Source organism: Panthera onca, chromosome A1, assembly GCF_046562875.1.
Source record: "Panthera onca isolate mPanOnc1 chromosome A1, mPanOnc1 haplotype 2, whole genome shotgun sequence".
NCBI lineage: Eukaryota > Metazoa > Chordata > Mammalia > Carnivora > Felidae > Panthera > Panthera onca.
Window position 1 is genome coordinate 161,886,055 of NC_138339.1, and position 22,473 is coordinate 161,908,527.

Here is a 22,473-nt window from a genome sequence, read left to right on the forward strand (position 1 = left end):
CAGGCTAAGTAGGTTGGAACGGCAATGCTTCCTCGTCCCCCGCTCCGAACTCCTGCCACCCTCTCCCCTGCTAAGTGCAAGGAGGGGGTTGCACTAGAAAACACCAACTGAGTCAGGAAATAGAGTGGTATCTTCAACAACATATGTGCTGAGCCGGGGAAGAATAGTAAAGCTAAAAAATGCCTGTGGGTATAAATAGGGCTTTTAGAACCCAGAAATGCACAGAAAATTATGTCGTGCCAATTTTCCTTTAAATTTAACTAGCTGGATCCTTTTGTGCCCATCTATCCATTCTGTCCCTGCCATAATGGGAAACAAATCACGCCAATCCCTTCCCTTTCCGTGTGCTTGGGTAGCTCGCCTCTCCTATAATTAGCTGAATATGCAACATCTAAACAACACGCTGGCCTGGCCCGGAGACCCATTCCTCATGTGTAATTTCATAGGTCATGCGGTTATTTATATTGCTGTTATTTTTACATTTCCCAAGTGCCAGGTGGTAATGTAAATCCAGGAGTCATGGAATGCAGCTCTGTGGGCCCTGGCAGGGGGGGCGCTTTGGTTTAGGGAAATGGGTCCCCCTCACTTTCCAAGGCGAGGAGGATAATATTCTGCTCTTTTATCAGGAACATGTGGTATTTGGGACACCCGTGGGGCATCGTGTGATGGTACACAGAGGAGTCCCATGCCCTTCTACCAGCACACGCATCCTTTCCTACGTCAATGCCCATCCCTGGATCTGATAGAACCTCGGAGGGCATTTATTTAATTTTTGTGAGAACTGTATGGAGTCTATGTTGTCTCCTGGTATTTGCTCGCTTTTATATGTAGCTAGTAATAGAGCCCTTCTTGGATCTTTAATAGATAATCTGCTTTAAGAATAACTACTTTGGGGGCGCCCAGGTGGCTCAGTAGGTTAAGCGTCCAACTCTTGATCTGGGCTCAGGTCATGATCTCACGGTTTGTGGGATGGAGCCCTGCGTCGGGCTCTGTGCTGAAAGCACGGAGTCTTCTTGGGATTCTCTGTCTCTCTCTTTCTCTGCCCGTTCCCCACTTGCTCTCTATCTCTCTCTCAAAATAAATAAATAAGCATTAAAAAGAAGTTCATATACATAAAAAAAAGGATAACAGCTTTGGTCCTTAAGAATAATATAATCTATGTTCCTCCATTTCAGGGACATTGGTTCACATTCCAGTCCTACCCTGATGTTTCGAGCCCTCCAGCCAGCCCCGATCTCCATCACATAGACTTAAGCATGACTAGAGGTTTACTGATCCATATGCCTGTCATTCCGGACAGGAGAGCTCTCTACTTGCGGACATTAATTTCAACCGTGTGACTGCGGCAGGTGAGAGAGAACCAGTAAAATCAGCAAGAGTTAAAAAAAAAATCGCAGTGATGTATGCTGAGTCTTTTCAAACTCCTTGTTCAGGAGTAATCACAAAATTTGCCCACCTCAACTATTTAAACCCAAAGGGCACGGGCCAACACCAACCGAATAAGCACAAACCATTTACCTCAAGCCCGTTGTGTCAACATCTAACCGAGAAGAAACTGGACAGGCCTGGGGCCAGGACACCCAAGGCGGGATGGGGCGGGTGCTGGGCTTGGGGACCCCACAGGCCCTGAACGACAGTCACTTCCAACTGGTAGGGAGATACTTCGATGTTTCAACAACAGCAACGTGGCACCGTGCTCATCTCTTGAGGAACAGCCCCACCTGCCCACATTGGCTGGTTGGCATTGCTAATTCCTTAGGCCTCTAAAATCATGTGCTCCTGTGCTTGGATTTCCCTTGAGCAGCCGCAATGACATGTCAGAGTGTAGATGTCAGTTACTCAGCGGGAGGACACTGGGACCCTGTAGGGCAAGGCTGCCCCTGTGTCTCAAATGGGTTCTCCTTTCTTCCAGGACAGCAGGAAGAAACCACCCAATGGCCGGTTGGCAGGTGGGATCCCCTTTCCGCATGCCCCACAACTAAGCATTTCTCATGAATCCTTGCTAAAGTTATATGTTTACATTTACATGAATGTAGAGAAATCAGAGAGAGAGAGACATCTATCCTACCCACACGGCCTCGTGTAGGTACCCCCAAACTTAACTTGACCATGTCACCATGCCCTTGTATAAAACCCTATGACCATAGTGTGTGACAGAGCACACACTGGCCCCTAGCATGAGGGCTGGGGTCCACCTGTCCTGGAGCTACCTCTCCTCATGTTTGGTCTAACACCTCCCCCCCACCACTCCTGTCCCTCCGTATAAACCCCACTTTCTAGACCAGGGCTCCAAAAGACATATTTACAGGTTGGGGAATCAACTTAATGGGTCGTGGTAAGCACCTAAAGATGAAGAAGAATGGAATGAACTGAATGAAAATGCTGCATTGCACACGCATGGAGGGGAAGCGGCGTTCTGTGACACCCAAATGGTGTTTTCACACAAACCGTTTCCCACTGCCTGGATCCATTGGATTTTTCATGTTTCCCTGCTGTCTGCTGCTTCTGAACAGTCCCCACATTTGACCTGAACAATCCATACAACTTAGCACAATGCCTGACACAAAACAGATCCTCAATGCATTTTTTAAATAAATGAACAAAACTTGGGGCAAATGGCAATACAAAATATCATTGCCAGTTTAATAATTTTGCCCGGTGTTAGTGTCTAATTTTTTTTTTTTGGGGGGGGGCCTGAAAAGAACTACGTGTTTTGGGGCCATGTCATAGAATTATTTTGTTACCTGAATTAAAAAAAAAAAAAAAAAAAAGGACATTTCTCCTAAAATCATTACAAAGGGTTCCTAGGATGGATTCAATCCTCACAGCAATGAAAATGCTCTCTGACTAGCAGCTGGACCACATCACTGGGTTTTCTAACGATCATCAGATTAAAAAGACATTTTTATGATCCCTCATCACCATACATAAGCCCAGAGCCTCTTGTGTTGTGCTGCTCTTTAGTCTCTGTAAATTAGGCACGATTTCAAGGATCGGTAACCGAACGGAGACCCCTGCACATCACAACTGCACCAGTGAAATTCATGTTAACAATTAGAGTTTTACTGTCTTGTATGACACATAAGTGATTCAATCAGCCTCTAGTTGGGCTAAGGTTTATGTGGACACGAGGGGTGGCCAGAAGGCGCTCGAACAGCATGGTAACACCGGAAGGCGAGCCAACGTCTGGGAAATGGAGCATCGTAGAATATTTTTTTCCTTAAGGATTGCAGTCGTTATTTTGAAAGCAATTTATCCATTAAAAAATCTGAGAAGGACTCCATCACCGGATATATGTAAAGGTACAGAAATACCAGGAGACGAAACAGAGTCAATGCAATTCTCATGAAAATAAAATACATTAAAAAATACTCTTTTGCTGCACAGTGTCTTGGGGCTGGGCGCTGGCTGAGTACCTAAGAAAGGATGTGGGAGGGGGCTCCCCCATATCACAGCAGTTGTTTGCACATTGCTGCGTCCCCTCCATTCTGCTGCGAAAACCAGCCTGCCTCCATCCAACCAGTGATCTCACCTGAGAACAAGATCAAGTAAATGTAGCTCCAGTGAATGGATCTGGCGTGACGTCAGAAGGTAATTTAAAAGCTGGGAGCTCAGCTTCACTTTCTGGTAGCGTGGAAATGCCTTTTTGGGGATCCTAGTTTTCCCCCGATGCTTTGTCTCCATCTTCTCTCTCAGACTTACTTCTTCCTGGATTGTCCATCTTTCCACATCAAAGAATAGTAAGACCAAAATCCAAAACATGCACATTTGCCTGGGAAATTCTCTCACGTACCCACTGTGTATACGTCAGTTCTCTGATTCTTTAAAAGGAAACTTTCCTTGGCAAAATTAGGTTTGGTGATGAGCTAGACTTTTGGGTGTGAGGAAGCTGTTTTGTAGGTTTCTCAGCAATTCCGGGGAATGCACCAATTCTCAGGCATCATGGTACAGGGCGGGTTTTACTGTAAAGCTGTGTAATGTCAGATCCAGCCCATGCCTGCCATTGTCTGGGCCCTGCATCCTTGAGGACCCAGTCACCTGAGTGCGGACCAAAAGAAACGAGATTGTTGTTTACTGTCTTATTACAATTACCATGTGTGACTGCAATAGGCCAGTGATTGCAAATGTACAGAGGACGGGTACGAACGTTACAGATTTCAAGGAGAAACCAGAAAAAAGATGGAAGTAAAGCCAGAGCAGAAAGCACCCCGTGAAGCTTCGCACACAGCGGATGCCAGATGACCGTTGTGGATCCATGGAACCGAGCGCTGGATAAAGTGATATTGGATAGAGCCGGCTTTCAGGTAGTGTGAGATTTTCTAGGCTAATCTGAGGATTAATCATAAAAATGATTCAAGTCGGCATAAAGGACCTGAACGCTGGTAGGCAATTAAGAAATAGGTTTTCCTCTGCCAACACTCTTAAGGAGAGAGAGACCATGGCACCGATCCAGCCCGTCTTTAGGAAAACATTCCATGCACCGTGTTGCTTTTAAGCATTTCTTCACAGAAGGAAGAAAACCCCAGGATGTTGTATTATGTGGCAATAATGAGATGCAGATTGTCAGGAAGGTCTTTATTAACTTGCTTAAGGAGAGCTGCTGAGAGCCTCCGAAGATAAAGCCCTGGGCTTCTCTTTGGAGCCCCCAGTGGGAGTTTAATTCACAATCCAGTAGAGAGACCCACAATTCACAATAGCTGCTTGCTTTAACGGGTTGATAGCATGAAAAATATTTACTGGTTATGAAAGATAATCCACTTCTGAAAAGACGACCTCTTTTTTTTTTTTTTTTCTTCAGAATTCCAGGTACAATAGATTCTTCTCCCGCTGACAGTGCATCACAGAACATCCCAGTGGTGATGGCTGCTCAGCTGCCTTTGGCTCATTGCAGAAGTGACGAGCTATTCATGCAAGATACATGTCTCTGGGAAGACTGGTGGCTACAGACCCACAGCCAATATGTTCATGTAATTTCCCATGATTCCCACTACTCAAAGGTAACTTCTTGATTGGGTTGATCTACATATTTAATTGCCACACCTCTCTTCTTGGTTTTGCTACCGGGTTTCAAAGGATAACGAAACACCACGGTCTAGTGAGCATACCATGGCTGTGAGATCTGTGAGCTTAATATTTCCCCAACAAATCCTTACTGAGGAGCCCTGAATGGAAGCCTGACGCTAGATTTTTGTCCAGACCTATTTCTAACTTCCGGCCATTACCTTCACCTGTTTCTAGGTTGCCATAATTCAGAAACTACTGAATTGCTGCTGCTTGTTTTCATTTCTTTTGTCTAGAACGGCACCAAGAGGCGAGTGATGGAGGCTTTTCTGGGTGTCTTTCTCCTATCCCAATCATGGGGGCAGCTGAAAAAAAATCACCGGAAAGGAAAAGTATTCCCGTCTCTTTTCCTGGTCATGAGTTCCTGTGTAACTTTCGAAAGTAATTATCCTCTCGGACGGGGACTCCACATCTTTTCAAAATCTCAATTGGTTTTCGAGGCTGACAATGGCCTCACAGAACAGAAATAGAAATCTCTCCCTGGTTTTGGAGAAAGGAGCCTTGTTTGATTCCTGACTCTGGGGCCCGTTAGTTCCTGTGATTATGGGAGAATCACTTAATTCCTCCAGGTCTCGGATTGCTCATTAGCAGAGGGGAATGCTGACACCTGCTTCACTGGCCTCACACAGGGCTGAGGATCTGGGGACAGAAGAGACTGTGCGTGCTCGGGGCAACAGGAAAGAACCGTCCACAAACATTGGCTATTAATATTATTAGCAGAATACCATTAACAGATGTTCCACAGCATTTCTGAGTATTTCCAGTTATACGAGGTCACATGCCCATACCTAGAACTGCTATTATCCGTCTGGTTCCTTTCCCTCCCCTGGCTCTTTGCACTCTTGTGGGGAAGGTCCTAAGCGTTCCTGCTGAACTGCCACGTGACCAAGAGAGATGATGGAGACCGTTCAGGACCTTGTCACACAACTTCCAGGTGGAAAGCTCATCCTGCCTTCATCCCAGGCAAGGCGACTAGTGCTTGCTGTTCCATCTCTGTACATTCTTTGCCCTTCACGACTACGCTCTGATGGGACCATGTACCCCAGGCTCACGTGTCTCCTCACACAGCGGGCCCCCTGGCTGCCATGCCTACTCCCCCACTTGTGCACCTGGATGGCCCCATCCTCTCCGGGCTGGGTACCACTCTCCCTGTTCGCAGGGCAGCCCTGGGGTGAGGCTCTCGCACCCTCTCCGGCAGCCACTCACCAAGCACATCGTGCGACGTGTCGTGAGAATCTGAGGAGGTCCAGGACCTCTCTCCACCAACAAGGTACGAGCACAACCCTGGGGCTCACGGGCCACTGGGAGCTCAGTTAATGACCCACCCATGGTTTATGACCTTCAGGCTAAAGCCTCTCTCTTCTCCTAGACTTTGACTCACTGAATTGGATGGGCCTGGCTGCCTCCGACAGTTGGTGAGAGGGCAGGGGCCGGATTTCTCCATTTCTTGACTCCCCGTAGCAAGCCCTGTACTTGCATTAAGTAAATGGGTTAGGGAATTAGCTCTACAAGTTAATGCAAGTCCCTTACGGGCCCCCGGTTGCACAATTTCCCTGTGTGAATTCTCGGGCATTTATAAAGAGAAGGTGCTCTAAATGGTGCGAAGAATGTCACAGCCATTCACAACACACATCAGGCTTTTTAAAAAGTGTACAATTGATACAGAGGACAAACTGCTCTGTGCTCGTCACACAGGTGAGTTGGCTGCTGACCAATTTATTAACACTGAAAGCTCATTTTTAAGCAGAGGTGAACCAAGTATTATCCAGGAAATTAGAAACACTACAAACATGTCCCAAACACAGAGGCCACCTGTTCCTGCAGAAGGGCCAAGAACTTGGTGAAAAACATCCTTTTCTCCCAGAGAGGGATCTTCTTCTTATGTCAAAGCTTGGCTCCCCGGCACTGGGAGAAACCTAGATGGCTCTTCCTCGCCTAATATCCACTCGCTTCTTGGGGATGCTAAGCTCATCTTTCCAAAGGACTTACTCATTTGGAAAATCAGGGACATTTAGTGTTAACTCCAGATGGTTCCAGAACACGGAGGAATGCCTTGTTTCACGGGAAGGAGGCTCTTACGTGATGCAGGAAGGCAGACAGCAAGGCATCAGTAAACTATGTGCCTGTCTGTCCACGCCCTTCATGGCTGTCAGGATGCCTCAGGCCACTCCCCTGCCCCCAGGAAGTCACCACAGAGAGAAAGCGTGCAGGGAGGGAGGAAGGCGAATGGCCCTGCACTGGACTGTGCTAGAAGTGTCTGCGTAGAGGCAGGAAGCCTAGGGGAGGCCAAGCCCTGCATCCCGTCACGGGAGGCAGAGACATGCATAAGGCGCACCCATTTCTTGTGCTGTGATCTCACCAGAATGCGTCAGAGATGAAATGAAGAAAGTGTCCCCAAATGGCAGCTCACAGACACTGTCCTCGAGCAAGTCACAGATCTCTGCCAGGAAGTGCACGACATTTCTGTGATTTCAAAACATTCTTCTTGTTACTAAACAATGACTGAGTAGCTGTCCCTAACGTGGCATAGAAGCATCGAAACCTCATAAAATATTGATTTCAGAAGCACCTGTAGCTTGTCTTTTGGAACGTTGGTCTTTCACCCTTAGTCTGGGTATAATATTTAGAGATCCACATGTGTGTGTGTGTGTGTGTGTGTGTGTGTGTGGTAGTAGAAGGGGCTCCCTGAGCCAGCTGCCCATCTCAGGGGTTTCCCTCGAAGCTCCTGGGGAAGATCTCACAGGCCAGTAGTGTATTTTCGGTGGAAATCTAACCCCAGAGAATTGTTCTGTCTCTGTCATGAAAACTGATGCCATGCTTTCCGGAAGCAGGTTTCTCTTACTCTTAGGAGCAGTGGATCATGTTTGTGAAGGCTGAAGTGGACGAAGTGGTCCGTACTAATTAAAGTGATTTAAGAATACATCTTTCTTTTTTTTCTAAAGCACTTTCTAGAATAAATCTTTTAGTTTTTCTAAAGGACTTCAATAATAAAATATTTATAAATATTTATTGATAAATTGATTTGACATTGGAATGCACTTCAAAATCATCCAGTAGGGGTGGAGGGGCCCCGGGCGGGATTAGAGACGAAGCGAGACTGGCCGTGGAGAGATTCCATTAATCTGTTCCCTCTGCTTTTGCATATGCTTGATGCCTTCCATACGGCCAACTTTAAAAAGAACTCCTTTTCAAACAAATGGCCCAATGGGATAATATATTAAACGGTGAAAATTCAGCTAACACTCTGATCGGAAAACTCAAAATACTCTTTACTCAGAATGTTCCTGCAGGAAAATAAAGTATTTGAGATGAACAAGAATTTCCATTTGGCTTAGGTGATTCTTTTTAAGTAAAACTGCCTCGAGGGCTGCTTTTTTTCAGGGAGGCTTTTCACCAAATAGGTATTTAATAAACACCGACTATATGCAAAGAGAGGTACAGTTTTTGTTGTTCTTTACATCATTTTTGACTACCTATTTATATCTTATAAACTATGGATGCACTATATCAAAAGTAATAAAACAATTTTTGTAAGAACATTCTGCAGATCGGACCCTTCCTTATTCAGCCTGGCTCTCCTCCTTTCTTCTCCAGATATGCTACATTTTTGCCCAACTCCTATCATCCTGGTCTTTTCAATGGGTGGAGAGAACAGCGTGCTGACTTTATTTCATGTTCTAAAATAAACCCAAGTAGACGCTGGACACCATTTGGCGCAATGGAGCACCCTAGTGGCCTACACCAGCCGATGACTCTCTCCCTTCATTTGAATTTGGTCTCATAATTTTTGAAACTGAGCAACTAGAAATAATTGGCATAATAATATTAGTCATATTATGACATCAGATGGAAACATTTTGGGACCAAATGGGATAATTGCGTATAGAAAGGCACAGATAATTAAAATCCAGTTTTTCTCAACGTCAAGGGCCAAGTGGCCCACATATGGTATTCCAAAATTGTATATACACCCCAATAGCCGTAAAGTGCATGTTTGGCATTTTTAAATTTACGTAACCCCTTTCTCTACCCCAACCATATGGCTCCCCCCTGCTGCGCCTCAGGTAAGCAAATGTGAACTTTCAAAACCTTGTCTTAAAGACAAGAGGTAGGTAAGAGAATTGCCCTGGCGGATGATGGGGGGTTGGGGAGGGGGCAGAATCGTTGTGTGCTCAAGGCATGTCGACGTCTGTCTCCCAGATGGATGGGCGCAGGGCAAGGGGGTTCCTCTCTGTGCCTTAAGTTTCTCATCTGTGCAATGGGGATAATAGCAGCAGACATCTCTTCATCTCCGGAAAATTAACTGGGTTATTAAAACGGTAACTACAGGGCAAGCACTACAACCACTCACTGCTAATATCATTCCTCTCGGGCTACGGGCTCATCGCCACCCCCACCCTTCCGTCTGGATGTGCATCCTGCTCTCTTAGCATCTGAGTGACTTTGCACATCTCAGATCGCACGCCCACTAGTCAACAGAACGTGAACTGTTTTGAGGAAGATCATGTTTGTGAAATCCTACATCTAAGTCTGCGGAGCAGTGATGGAGCAGAATTATACACGGTAGGACTTCGTTACTACACAAGACTCATTGTACTTGATATTTTAACTGGAGATGCCCAGAGCGGGGTACTAATGATTACTAATGTAATCTCCTCAAGGTCACTTTCCACAGAAGCGAGGGGAATATTTCCAACGCTTCTGCAAAATCGGCGGAACAATTTCCCCAGACCACAACCGCAAGAGATGAGGGTAATTAATTCAGGTGCCTGGAGGGCGAATTAGCCACCCACTGGATTATTTGGTAAGAAAGCCATTTCAGGTGAAAATACGGATATCTTTAAATATAAAGAGGGTAAAGGAAAAGATTTAAAACCTTAAAGGGAAGAAGTCCCAAGACTATAGTAAATCATTAATAACAGCCATTCAATTCATTCAGAAGAAAATGGATTACTGACTTCAGGATCAAATTGTGTAAACCTTAATCATCACGTAGCAGCTCTAGTGATTAGTGCCAGCACGAAAAACTTTTCTCTTCTGCATCTTATCTTTCGTCTCTTTTATTCTGCAAGAATAACCTGTAAGATCCCATGAGGACATGCCATGCAAACGTGCCAAGCTATTTCCCACATCACAGACCATCGAGAACTACCCAGTTCTCAACCGTGTAGGTGGAACTCCTGGAATCTGGTGTGGGGGGATGACCTGGTCTCATATTGCTAAGTTTTCGGTTATGAAAACTATGGTGTTTGCACAGAAGCTGCCAATTCATGTGTTTATGAGAAAGTAGTAAATGGCTCAAGCTATTTTTTTTTTCAAATTAAGAGTGTTTTGTAAAAGCACACAGTAGAAAAATAGATATTTCATAATTTTAGGCTTGCACTAACAGTGTTGTACTTGAAGGTTTTTGAATTTTTTTAAATGCTTTTATTTTTGAGAGAGAGAGAGACAGAGAGAGGGAGACCACAGAATCCAGAGCAGGCTCCAGACTTCGAGCTGTCGGCACAGAGGCTGACGTGGGGCTCAAACCCACAAGCCGTGAGATCATGACTTGAGCTGACGTCGGACACTTAACCGACTGAGCCACCCAGGCGCCCCATACTTGAGGTTTTGATACGTGTTCTCAAATACTGGTTCATGCCACCGCAGGGAAATGTAATTAGCAAATTCACACACCACGCCGGAGGCCTCACTATACCTCTCACTATGCTGAGTCCTCAGCTCAGAGATTTCCAGAAGACCAAGTGTGTCTAGAAATCCATTCACTTCACTTTCGTCAATAAAGTCAAGAAGAATTCACCCAATTCCTAACTCCAGTAAAATGAGCTGTATGCGGTTTTAATTAACTTTTAGTTCTAAAAGCAAATATTAATTTTTTCCTTTAATGCTTTGCTCTTAGATTCCATTTTGTTCCTTTGAATACAATATATGACTCGTGAAATTCAAACATTCCTCTACCTACAAGGATAATTTCATTTTTTAATGGGCCTATCTTTAAAATGTTAGCAAAACAATTCGCATATTTTTTTTTGAAAAATGAAGAGGGAGTAAGTTATTGAGTCATATGCTAAGTATTCCTACCTTGATCTACTTGTCACTTACTCAGATTGCTTTCTAAATATTTTAGAGTTTTTGTAATTTTCCTGAACAAAAAAGTAATTTTCCTAATCAAATGATGAAAGCTAACACGTTTATATATTTTCTTTTGGAGACACAGCAGGTTCGCGTGTCCATAAAATGTCCACATTTTATTCCCACTCCTTCCACTTGACCTGAAGAAGGCATTTAACCTCTTCACCTTGAAGTTTCCCATCTCAGTCTGTAAAGCTAGGATGTTAATGGTTTGCCATTTACCTGGAGGGGTGGGTATCAATGGCATTATGACAAAAGGGACCTGTTACAACTTCCTTAGACAGAAGATATGAATGTATTTCTTCCTTAAGATACAACACATTGGGAAATATTTTGGTTTTGTATAAAAGCCTTAGAATGTCTTTTGGAAGATGAATACATTAGTTGTGATTATTATGAGAATCTGTGCCCGGGGGGGCCTGGGTGGCTCAGTCCTTTAAACATCCAACTTTCGACTTGGGCTCAGGTCAGGTGTTGTGCCCGCCTGAGTGGATGGTCAGTGCAAACCCCCCTCTAGGCTGAGTTACTCAATGAGAAGATACAGGTGTTAACAGAACTGCGTTAAGATGTCCCTGGGGTGGTACCCGAACCCAAGAAAAATCATTCATCCGAAGCAATACAAAGGTGAGCAGTATGCAGTCTAAGGTTGTGAAGGGACAGGTGGTCACGTGGAGTCACCTCCGCCCAGGACACTCGGGCACTCATGGTAAGCTGTGAATGCAGCAGGAATCGGCAATGTGATGCTACAAAACACCACTTCTGGGTTATCACGAAGCATATTATTAGAGAAAAGAGCACCAGCTCAAGCTCAGTCTTGCTCTAACACGTTGAAGTCACTAGACTTTGCTGGGCCCAGTTTTGGCACTATGTATTTTCATATCACGAGGCTTTATGTGCAGAATGGAAATATTCTTACCCCCTTGACCACATTGGTTGCACAAGATGTTTTTAAGTGGGCATCTGCTCGGAATGGCCACTCAGTCCCCCGAAGCCGTGTTTAAGCATCAGACAAGGATGTGTGCGTGTGCAGGCACACGGGCCCCGAGGCGGAGATGCACACCCGTGTGCTATGCACCCCCGCGCGGGTTTCCTCTTTTGCCTGCTTTCGGGGTCCCCGATTCTCCTCCCTGCGGGTGCCTCTCCGCCTACCTCCGGGGTCCCCGATTCTCCTCCCCGCCTACTTCCGGGGTCCCCAATTCTCCTCTCCGCCTACCTTCGGGGTCCCTGATTCTCCTCCCGGCCGCCGACTTGCGTAGCAAGCTCCTTCCGGAGTTGAAGAGGCTGGTCAGCTCGTCCAGGGGGCTGCTGAGGGCTCTGCAGTTCGGGGGGCTGTAGGGCACCGGGGAGGACGGGCTGGCGCTGGCCTTGCGGTGCTCGGGCCTGGCGGCCCTCCCGGGGGAGTAGGGGGCCTTGGGGAGAGAGCTGCACGCGCCCCCCGCGGGCGCAGAGTGGGGCGGCTGGTGCGCCCTGGGCGCGTCGGGGCCGGCTGTCGCTCGGGCCGCGGCACCCACGGGCTCCGGGGGGAAGGCGAAGTGCGTGGGCGGCCGGGGGGTCGGGGGCGCGGGGGGAGGCGGCGGCGTGGGGGGCGAGCCGCCGGGCGCGGGCGGGCCGGGGGACGCGAGCCCATCCCCGTCGCTCTTGGGGTTCCTGGCGTGCTGCGGGGACAGCGGGCTGGAGCCTTCGGCCTGCACGGGGTACTTGAGGTTGGTCTCCAGCACCGGCAGCTTCTTCACCTCCAGCGGCGTCAAGGGCGACTCGTCGGACGCCGGGGAGCAGGTGACGGGGGTCGGGGGGAACACCAGGAGCGGGGGGCGGTGAGGGAGCAGGTTGGGGAAAGGGGCCGGGATGTCGCACGCGTCTCTGCAGGACCCGGCGGCCGGGCAGCCCCTGTCGCCCTCCTCCCCGGGGACGGGGTTCCGACTGTCACTGGGCAGAGCTGGGGGCGACGCGGACGCCTCGGGGGGCGCGAAGTACTTCATCTCCTCGTACACGGCCTCGGCCTGCTCAGGGCTGCCGGCGCGGCCCAGCATCTCTATGTACACGGGCTCGGGCTCGGACTCGGGCTCCGGCGGGGCGCGCGCGGGGGGCGCGGGGGGCGCGGGGACCCCTAGCGCGCACCTCGGGCCGCCTCTGCGCCGCGCGCCCGCGATCTCCTCGGAGGAGCCGCTGAGCTTGGTGTTGGGGCTGCGCTTGGGCTTGCGGGGAGGAATCTTCTTCATGGTGCTGTAGTCGTCGCTGTGCGGCCTGGGCCGGGTCAGAGCTGGAGGGGGCACAGGGGAGGGACGCAGGTGTCAGCCAGGCCCCCTCCTTACCCCCGGGGTCCAACAGCGAGCACCCCACCTGCCTCCCTCTGCCCTCCAGAGCCCCGGACTCCCAGCGAGAAGACCTATCCAGACGCTGCAGCTGGAGGCCAAGTGTACCGGTTGAGGAAGGCGTCAGGTGGGCAGCGAGGTGGCCCGGGATGGTCAGCCACCTGCACAGGGGAAGGGCGAAGCCCTGGGGAGGGCCTTTCAGATCTGCTTTCTGGAACATACTCTGCCTGCACTCCTGGGGCCTGATACAGCTGTGAAGTAAGTGTGGACTGAACCGACCCTCCCCAGGGCGGGCAGGGACCTTGGCTAGTTAGTGGCATATGGATGCTTCCTGTAGGAAAGGCCTCGGCTCCTTGTGAATGGTACACGGGCGACAAAACACCAACATGTCCTGGGGAGATCACTTTCTTAGAAAGGACTTTCTAAAAAAGATGCCAAGGGTGAGTTTTACAATTAACCAGTATATTTGAATCCTTAACAGAAGCACATATTTAACGGGAATCAAGATACAACATGTCACTAGGAACTTCTAAGTGGAAGGGGGTGCTGGGCTGGCTCAAGAAGAGCCTGGGCCGCTTGATCTCAGGGGTCAGGGTTTGGGCCCCACGCTGGGCTTAGAGATCACTTAAAAAAAAAAAAAGAAAGAAAGAAGGTAAAAACACAAAAACAAAAACAACGTCTAAGATGGAAACTTCTTATTTTTTTAAAGTATTTCAAATTTTTTTAACACTTATTTTTGAGGGGCAAGGGAAGACAGCATGAGCAGGTGAGGGGCAGAGAGAGAGAGGGAGACACAGAATCCAAAGCAGGTTCCGGGCTCTGAGCTGTCAGCACAGAGCCCTACACGGGGCTCAAACCCACAAACTGCAAGATCATGACCTGAGCCCAAGTCATAAGCCCAACCAACTGAGCCACCCAGGCGCCCCGCCCCCTGAGGCGGAAACTTCTTGTTGAAACAGGAGATATTTAGAAAAACAATGAAAGAAGAAGAAAAACTATTTACATATGACCCCAACATTTATTAAAGGCTAATTTTTAAAAATTCCAGGGGTGCCTGGGTGGCTCAGTCAGTTCAGCACCCGTCTGGATCTTGCTTCAGATTTGTGAGTTCTCACAGTTTGTGAGTTCCAGGCTGACATCTGCCTCTGTACTAACGGCGTGGAGCCTGTTTGGGATTCTGTCCCTCCTCTCTGCCCCTCCCCTGCTGCTTATGCGTGCATGTGTGTGTGCGCCCGCTCTCTCTCTCTCAGAAAAAGTAAATGAACCTAAAAGAAATGAAAAACTTCCAAAAAAAACTTCTTAAAACGTATTTTTGCTATACATTGTAATCGTGTTCTTGTTCACTATAATGGCTCTGGAAACCGAGATGTTAATTTTAAAAAAACTGCAGAAAGTGTTGCTGAAATAGCAAAAGTTCTCAAAAATCTGGAACTATTTGATTAATGTGGTCTTTTATTCCTCTGAAGGAATCCTTCATAGAAGGACAGCTAATTCTGCTGAGTTCCTGAGCTGTTCAAAGCAGCCAGGTTTTCTGTCACATGCACGTATGGACAGTGGATTTAGGTCCCGGTGTGTTCTCTTTTTCCTGCAGTCATTCGTTTTGTCCTGCATTCCAGCAGCACTGACTGAGACACATTTGTGAACACAGACAAAATGTTCCCTACCTTCTTCTGCCCTGGTGGGAGGTGCAGACAATACAAAGAGTAAAAACAGACAAGTAAATATGCTCACACGTTGGAATGTGCTACATGCCAGGACCAGGAACAACAGGTCATAATAAGTGGTCAGAGAACTGTGTGTGTGTGTGTGTGTGCACGTGCATGTGTGTGTACATGTATGTGTGTGTGGGGGATGGCAAGGTGCCAGCTGTGAACTTGAAGGAGGTCATGGGCAAGTCTCTCTAAGCTCCAGTAGAGTCACACACAAAATGATGATGTCAGTAACTATCTCAGAGGAATAAAAAGGAGAGATATTATATGTAAAGTGGCCAGCTCGTGCTCTGGCACACTGTAATCATGGACCAAATTGCGGGGGGGGGGGGGAATCCAAATGAGAAAGGAAAAGAACAAAATTAATTTTCCAACCCACTGGACATCTTTGTAAGCCAATATTATACAGGGTTCCCCAAAGCAGCCAACTTTTAACAGCAGAAAATACCAAACATGCATAACTCCGTAATTCATGAGCATTATTCCAAAGGCTTTCAATGTGCTAAAACACAGCAGCTCATAAGCTTCTAGAAAGCTAATGAACCAAACACATTTTTAACATTAGTATTACAGAATTGTTCCGAAGATTTGAATAATTTAAAGGATTTGTGGCAGATTGTATTTGCCAAAACTGGCTTCAGTGGTATTTTCAACCCCACATGCTCTTCCAGAACCTGGAAGCCAGGAGGCCCTCTGTGACTGCCTGCCCCTGATGAATAAACTATGACAAAGGGGAAGCCACCTGCCTTCTGAGGCTGGATCATGGGCAGTACAGCTTCTGTCTGGCTCTTGCACCCTTGGGACACATCTCGGGGGCCCTGATCTTTATGCATGACATCTGTCTACCCTGGAGCAGCCCTGCTGTGAAGCACATGTGTGGAGAGGCCACAGAGATGAAAGAAATACCGGGGGACCCCATCCGCTGTGGCCCTCAGCTGTCTGGGTTTCCCCAGCCTAGACACCAGAAATATCTAGTGAACTGAGTCTTCTGATGATTCCACACCAGCCACCATCTCACCACAGCTGTGGCAGAACCAGGAGGTGGCTTTGCTGAGCCCAGCCAGCTGCTGAGAGAGAACAACATCATGCTTGTTATTTTAAGCCACTGGATTTTGGAGAGGTTTGTTATATGGCAATAGAAAGCTAATGTAGATATCGGTACCTGGAGGGTGCTACTATGAAATTACTTGAAAAGTGTGCCAGTGGCTTTGGAAAATTGGAGGATCCTTGAAGAGCATGTTAGCAGAAGCGTGGTTATCCTTAAGAGTGCTCTTAGTGAGGCTTCAAGGGGAGGGAGAAGATTCTAGAACCTGGAGGAAGCACAGCCCTTTTTATGCCACCACAGAAGGGTCAGCAGCACTGTCACCTGTGGTGGTGTGGAAAATAGAAACCATGCTCTGGGAGGTGGGTGATCTAGTGAAGGAGGGTTGCAGGCAGAGTGCGAAAACTGCCTTCTGGATTATTCTAGCTTCCTCTAGTAAAATGTGAGAGTAAAGACATAAGCTAAAGAAAGAACTAGTAACTATAAAGGAGCCAGGGCTTTCTGGGCTTGAAAATAACATGGCTCTTCACTGCCAGGCGGTCCAGATGGCAAATAATTCCCAAGTGAAGAAGTAACTTCCAAGCAGAGACGAAATCTGGGCCGTTTCCAGGAAAAACAAACATGGGGCCAAGATCATGGCTTTGCGACCCTTTGTTAAGACCTCAGAAAGATTTAAATTAGGGCCTCACGCACCCTTCCAAAGCAGCAAGACCACAGGACTTGTAAGAACATTGAGAGCTTTGCCCCGCAGAACTCCTGGAGAGAGCCCAGAGTAGAGAAGAGATTGTCTCAAAAAAGTTAGTGGCTGTGGCTTTTCACTAGTGGAGTGGATTAGAAACCGACTCACAAGAAACTCACAAAGCTCTTAAGGGAATTGTATCAGCATGCACTGAAAGGAGCAGAGGCGTTACAAAATGGAAAGTTCTGGTGCCTCAAAATTTTATGAGCAGAAAGCAGGCTGAGAGCCCCAAATAAGATGCCTCTTGTGGATCAGGAATTATAAATCGAAGGTGAGCCAAGACTGCAGAACATGGACCTAAGAGTCACAAAAAATCATTTCCAGGCATAGGACTAAATTCTATAGGCACATCACATGCCCAGGTGTCGTACAGAAGTGCCTCGTGCCTCCCAAACTCCCCGCTCCGGTCAAGGGCATCCAAACCCATCCCTCCAGGTATTCCCCGTAAGGAATAGAGAACCTGTCTTCAGATAGAAGGGGGCATCCTGGAAGAGCTGCCTGGCTAAGCAGCTGTGCCTGAGCCTGGGACACCAGGGTCTGGCAGAGATGGATGAGGTGGGGACTTTGGGTCTGGCCCTGGTAGGGGTGAGGGGATGAGGCTTTGGGGAGTTTGGAGGAGGAGTGAGTGTATTTCAGATGCGGGAAGGGTGTGAATTGTTTTGTCCAGTGGGTGGAATGGAACTGAATTTCCCCCAAATTGGCCACAATAGTGTTTCTAGTCCTATTAAGACTCGGAGTCTGTTTCTCCTTCTTCAACCCAGATGCACCCTTGGGACCGCCTGACAGGTGGAAGCTGGTGAACACGAGATGCACAGCCACAGGGGCTGCCTGGCGCTCTCTTCCTGGAGCCTATGAGCCTTTGCCACACTGATTCTCTACATATGACATCCAGGTACCCCAAAGCCGTCATGCTGCACACACCACGTGGAGAGACCATCTCGAGACAGAGATGCCCAAGGAGTCCTAGTCCTTAACACGGCGGAGGCACGGCGGAGTGCAAGTGACCGGCTTTCGGGTGATTCCAGCCACCAGCCATGGCCTGCAAGCTTCACAAGGGACCTTGACTGAGAACCACCCAGAGGAGCCCAGTGAACACCCACAATCCAAGTACTAGCATTAAATGACTGCATTGTATCTAAATCCCTATGTTTTGGATGAGCTGTTAAACAACAACAGGTAACTGATACATTCTCTCAAGGTTTGCTTTTGATGCAGATAGAATTTTGGTTTTTTTTTTGTTTCATTTTGTTTTTGTATTAAACTGTTATAAATAGAAGTAGCATGGCTTATTTGGAGGCAATAGAAAGGCTGGCCTCCAAGGCCCCACTGCCTGGGTCCAGAGCATGGATGTGTGACAAGGGACAGATTATATTACCACCGCTCCCCGACTCAATGTTCTCAACCACAAAAGGGTCACAGTGATGGCACCACTCCACGGGGTAGCTGTAAAGATTGAAGATGCTTAGAATAATGCCCAGCACCTAATAGACACTGAGTAAGGGCCAGATTCTATGGTCATCGTCTTCTTACTTGCTACACAACTGGAAATTAACCACGAGTGACTGGCCGGCTTCCGTGGAGCGTGGGCTGGGCTTCGGCAGCACCAGACGACCTGGGGTGCTTTACTGAGAATGCAGACAACGCATTTGCCCGCCCCACCCCATAACTACTGAATTCAATTCTTTGGGGGTGAGACCTGGAAAGCTTTGGTCTTCATAAACTAAAATTAGAAATCCACAGTTGGAGTATTAAAGTCTCATTTGATTTTATGGCTGTGTGTGTGTGTGTGTGTGTGTGTGTGCGTGTGTTCACACAAATGCTTGCTAATAGTTTGTTTGCAAATATGGATGTAAGGGTTATGAAAAGTGAATTTCTGTTAAGAATTTTGTTTAAAAAAAGAATTTTCTTAACAATTGTTTAGTCATAAGATTTATGGAGAAAACACCTGTGACTCCATCAAGATGCGGTCAGGGAGTAATATTTCACGGTCAAAGGACACCTCTAAGGGCAAGTCCTGGTGTCCTAACAGTAGCTTAAGTGTTAAACCCTGCATTCTCAAACTTGACTCTTATCTGAGCTACTGTACAGTAATCTAGGGACTTATGTCATTTTTAGGTTCCGTTAGGAGATAAGAATGTTTTTAGAATACTTGCCCTTTGAGGGTTTGCTAAGGCATGTCGGTGGCTTTGAAGTTGCCATTTTGCTCAGGACACAAGTTATTTGGCTCTATTCTCACTGAAAGCCAGGGACCTACATATTTAATCTATGAGAAAAAATGAACGAGAAGCTTGTTCATCAAGAAAATATTTGCCTCTGTGTGTGTGTATTCCAATCCTTCCAGTATGATTTTGCCTAGTGTCAGAGGAAACTTAATGCTTAGTTCGGGACCTCAGACATAAAAGATGTCCAGACTAGCTGCATACATGAGTGAATGTAGCATCAATTTACAACCAGCTACAAATTGGAAAAAGGAAAAACAAAAAACAAAAACAAACGGGGCCTCCCCTGAGCCGTGATATATTGTGACCTTGTTATAACATTTTTTTTCAGTGGGAGGAGTCCGTAACCTTTGCCGTTAACCCATCTTACCCATTGGACTGCACCCCACATGCGTAATGTCACTTAATGTCCTTCCCGACCCCTCCCCACTCTCCAGCAAGGGTCAGCCCCCTTGCTTCGCGCTCCACACCATCTGCTGTTTTTGCTGTTACTCTATCTCATAATCTGTTTGTCCACTTATCTCCCCCACTGGTCTCTGTGGCCCTCTGGGGGAGCCAGATCATGGAACATACTGAATTACTATGTGTTGAATGGACAAATGTGTCCATAAGTTGTGAAATCCGCAATCCCGTTCTTCTATATCCAGTGACATATTCTCAGGATGGCGTTCACGGAAGACCTGATTTCTGTCAAATTTCATGGAACAGCAAAACAGAATCAAGGGGCTTCTGTGAAAAATACACTGACAGTCCCAATTCAACAAATCCCAAGGGTAAAATTTGAACCTGGCCAAATTGTGCTCATTTTGATTTATCGATAAGAATCAAATTGTTCACTGAGTACGTATTCAGTGCCTACTGTGTGCCAAGGGCTATTCTAGAATAAAGATGTAAACAAGATAGTGAAAAAAGAAAATTGATAAAATGTTACTTCCAAGTTAAGTCAAAGATGAACTCTTATATCTATGCATATAAGTTGCCTTGTTGAGAATGGAGTTAGGCAGGATTTGCTTTTAAAAATTATGGATTCCTCAAGGTATTATTTCTAAGGAATGGGCTGCTGTTTTCCTTCCTAGTTACTGTTTGCAAAGAACAACCCCAGGCTTTTAAAAAATAGCACAGTTGAACAATGCAGGCAGGTAGGACTACCACACCCCCTCACCCCCCACCCCCCATGCAGTTGAAAATCTGCATATAACTTTTGACTGTCCCTAAACTTTACTCCTAAATAGCATACTGTTGCAGCCGCCTTACCGATAACATAAACATTCGACTAACACATATTTTGCAAATGTCTTAGGCGTACTGTAGTCTTACAATAAAGCAAGCTAGCGAAAAGGAAACATTACTAAGCAGTTTGAATTTTATACCAATGTTAATCTTGTCCTCTTGTTATAAAATAATCTGAGAATTCAGCCTAATGGTTTTCCTTCACCTAAAGTAAGCTAATAAAATTTTTCTCTATTACGACTACTTAAAAGAAAAGTGAAAAAAAAAAACGTTAGTGAGAAAATCAGAAGGAAGAGAAAATACATTTTCAGGATTGTACTGTATGGAAAAAGATTCCACGCATAAGTGGACCCACGCAGCTCCAAACTGCGTTGTTTCAAGGTCAACTAGACTTGCAAATAGTTGGCTCGAGCTTGCTAATAGCTTGTGCACAGGTGTCAACATTTTCTGGCTTATCAAACTGCTTCATGCTTTCCAGGCACAAAGGTGGTGAAAAGAGTGAGCCTTCTCCAGTGCCTCCCTGTATACTGGCTGTGGTGACTGGGGGCAAACCTATAGGAGAGGCATGTGTTAATAAGAACAGGCCTGGGCACAAGCTTGAATGTAACCTGATCATTGGTTTCTCTAAGATTCTTGGCTCTCATTTTCCAGCAGTTCCCCTTTACCAAAGGACCCTCTGAGCTGACTCATTGAGTTTTTGGTAGGCCAAAAGGAATGACTCGGGTAAGAACATGACCAGTTGTGGTCCTTTTCTTGTGAAACCAAGGTTCACAGAGCGTTTTATATAGCAATCCGAGTTCCTTCCTGTCTTCTGCAGAAAGATGATTTTGTGACATATTACTAGGTGCCAAAGAACCCAGCGTTGTCCTCATGGTACACACACGAGGCGCGTGGAATCAATGCTGTCTGACAGAAGTTTCTGTGATGATGGGAGAATCCACACCCTTGCAGTGTGACTCATGACTGAGGAACTGAGTTTGAAATTTCACTGAATTTAAATGGAAAGAGCCACAAAGAGCTAGAGGCGTCTGGACTGGCCCCCTCCAGCTCCTGTCACAAATGCATAAACGGGGCCAGAACCCCTGTGCCAGGCAGGTTTATCTCTGGAGGGTGTGGCCACCATTGCAGTTACGGACTGGAGACCCAGGTGCCTGGGCCCCGCACTGGCCCCCGACTCCTGATCCTACAAAAACCAGCCGGCACACCTGGCCAATCCAATCAGGAGGTTCAATGAAAGGAGTTCATCTTCAACCGCAGGAGATGAGCGGCGGTCGTAAAGTCCACATTAAGAATCTTGTAAGAGGGGACAAATAATGTGATAGCCATCAAAACACTGCTTTAGGGGGTGGCCTCCAAAATGCCAGTTCATGGGGATGTGATCAGCGGGGGAGACCCTGACAAGTGCCTTAATCACATGCCCGCTGGAATTGGGATCCAAGGACTTATGTTTTACATAAAAATCCTGCCATCTCTTAAGTGAGACTTAAGAGCCTGGTGACTCCCACAGTAGTAGGAATTTCAGAGGCTGACTGTGTGGCCTTTCTCTTTCCTCTTCATTAATCTTTTATTCTGTCATCTTCTTTTTTATATATTTTTCTCTCCTATGGTTCTTGAGTAACCATTTTTTAATAGACATTTTTTTACTCCATCCCCAACATTTCCTCACCCTTCATGGCGATGTGCCTAGTGGGCACCTGACGACTCCAGACCCTGAAGCGCAGAGCAGTGGTTTGTAATGTGCACACACAGAACTTTCTAGAGGTTACAGACTACTCTGCAGCTGACTTACTCAGAGTCACAGAACCTGTGTGCGGTGTTGGAATCTGGGCAGGGAGCCGTCTCACATACATGGCAGCGTTCAACCTCGTTTCATGTTGCTTCGAACTTCTGATGCTATCCTAGTCTATTTCCCTTTCTCCTTGTCTTGTTAGTGTTAGCTTGTTGGGTGCTAATCTTCCTCTTCCAATAAAGCCAAAGGGATCCTTCTTCTCATCTCACCACACCTGTTTCAGCTCCACCCTGTAAATCC

The 22,473-nt window shown here is 46.9% G+C and overlaps 1 protein-coding gene across 2 annotated transcripts in view; it reads right to left on the reverse strand.

The window, feature by feature from the left end:
* Positions 1-22,473, reverse strand: part of MYO16 (myosin XVI) — a 611,293-nt gene that overhangs the window by 52,306 nt on the left and 536,514 nt on the right. For both annotated transcript variants that reach the window (XM_060636706.3, XM_060636705.3), the window contains exon 32: positions 12,407-13,453. In XM_060636706.3, the coding sequence (XP_060492689.3) occupies positions 12,407-13,453 (1,047 nt within the window). The remainder of the gene's footprint in view (positions 1-12,406; positions 13,454-22,473) is intronic.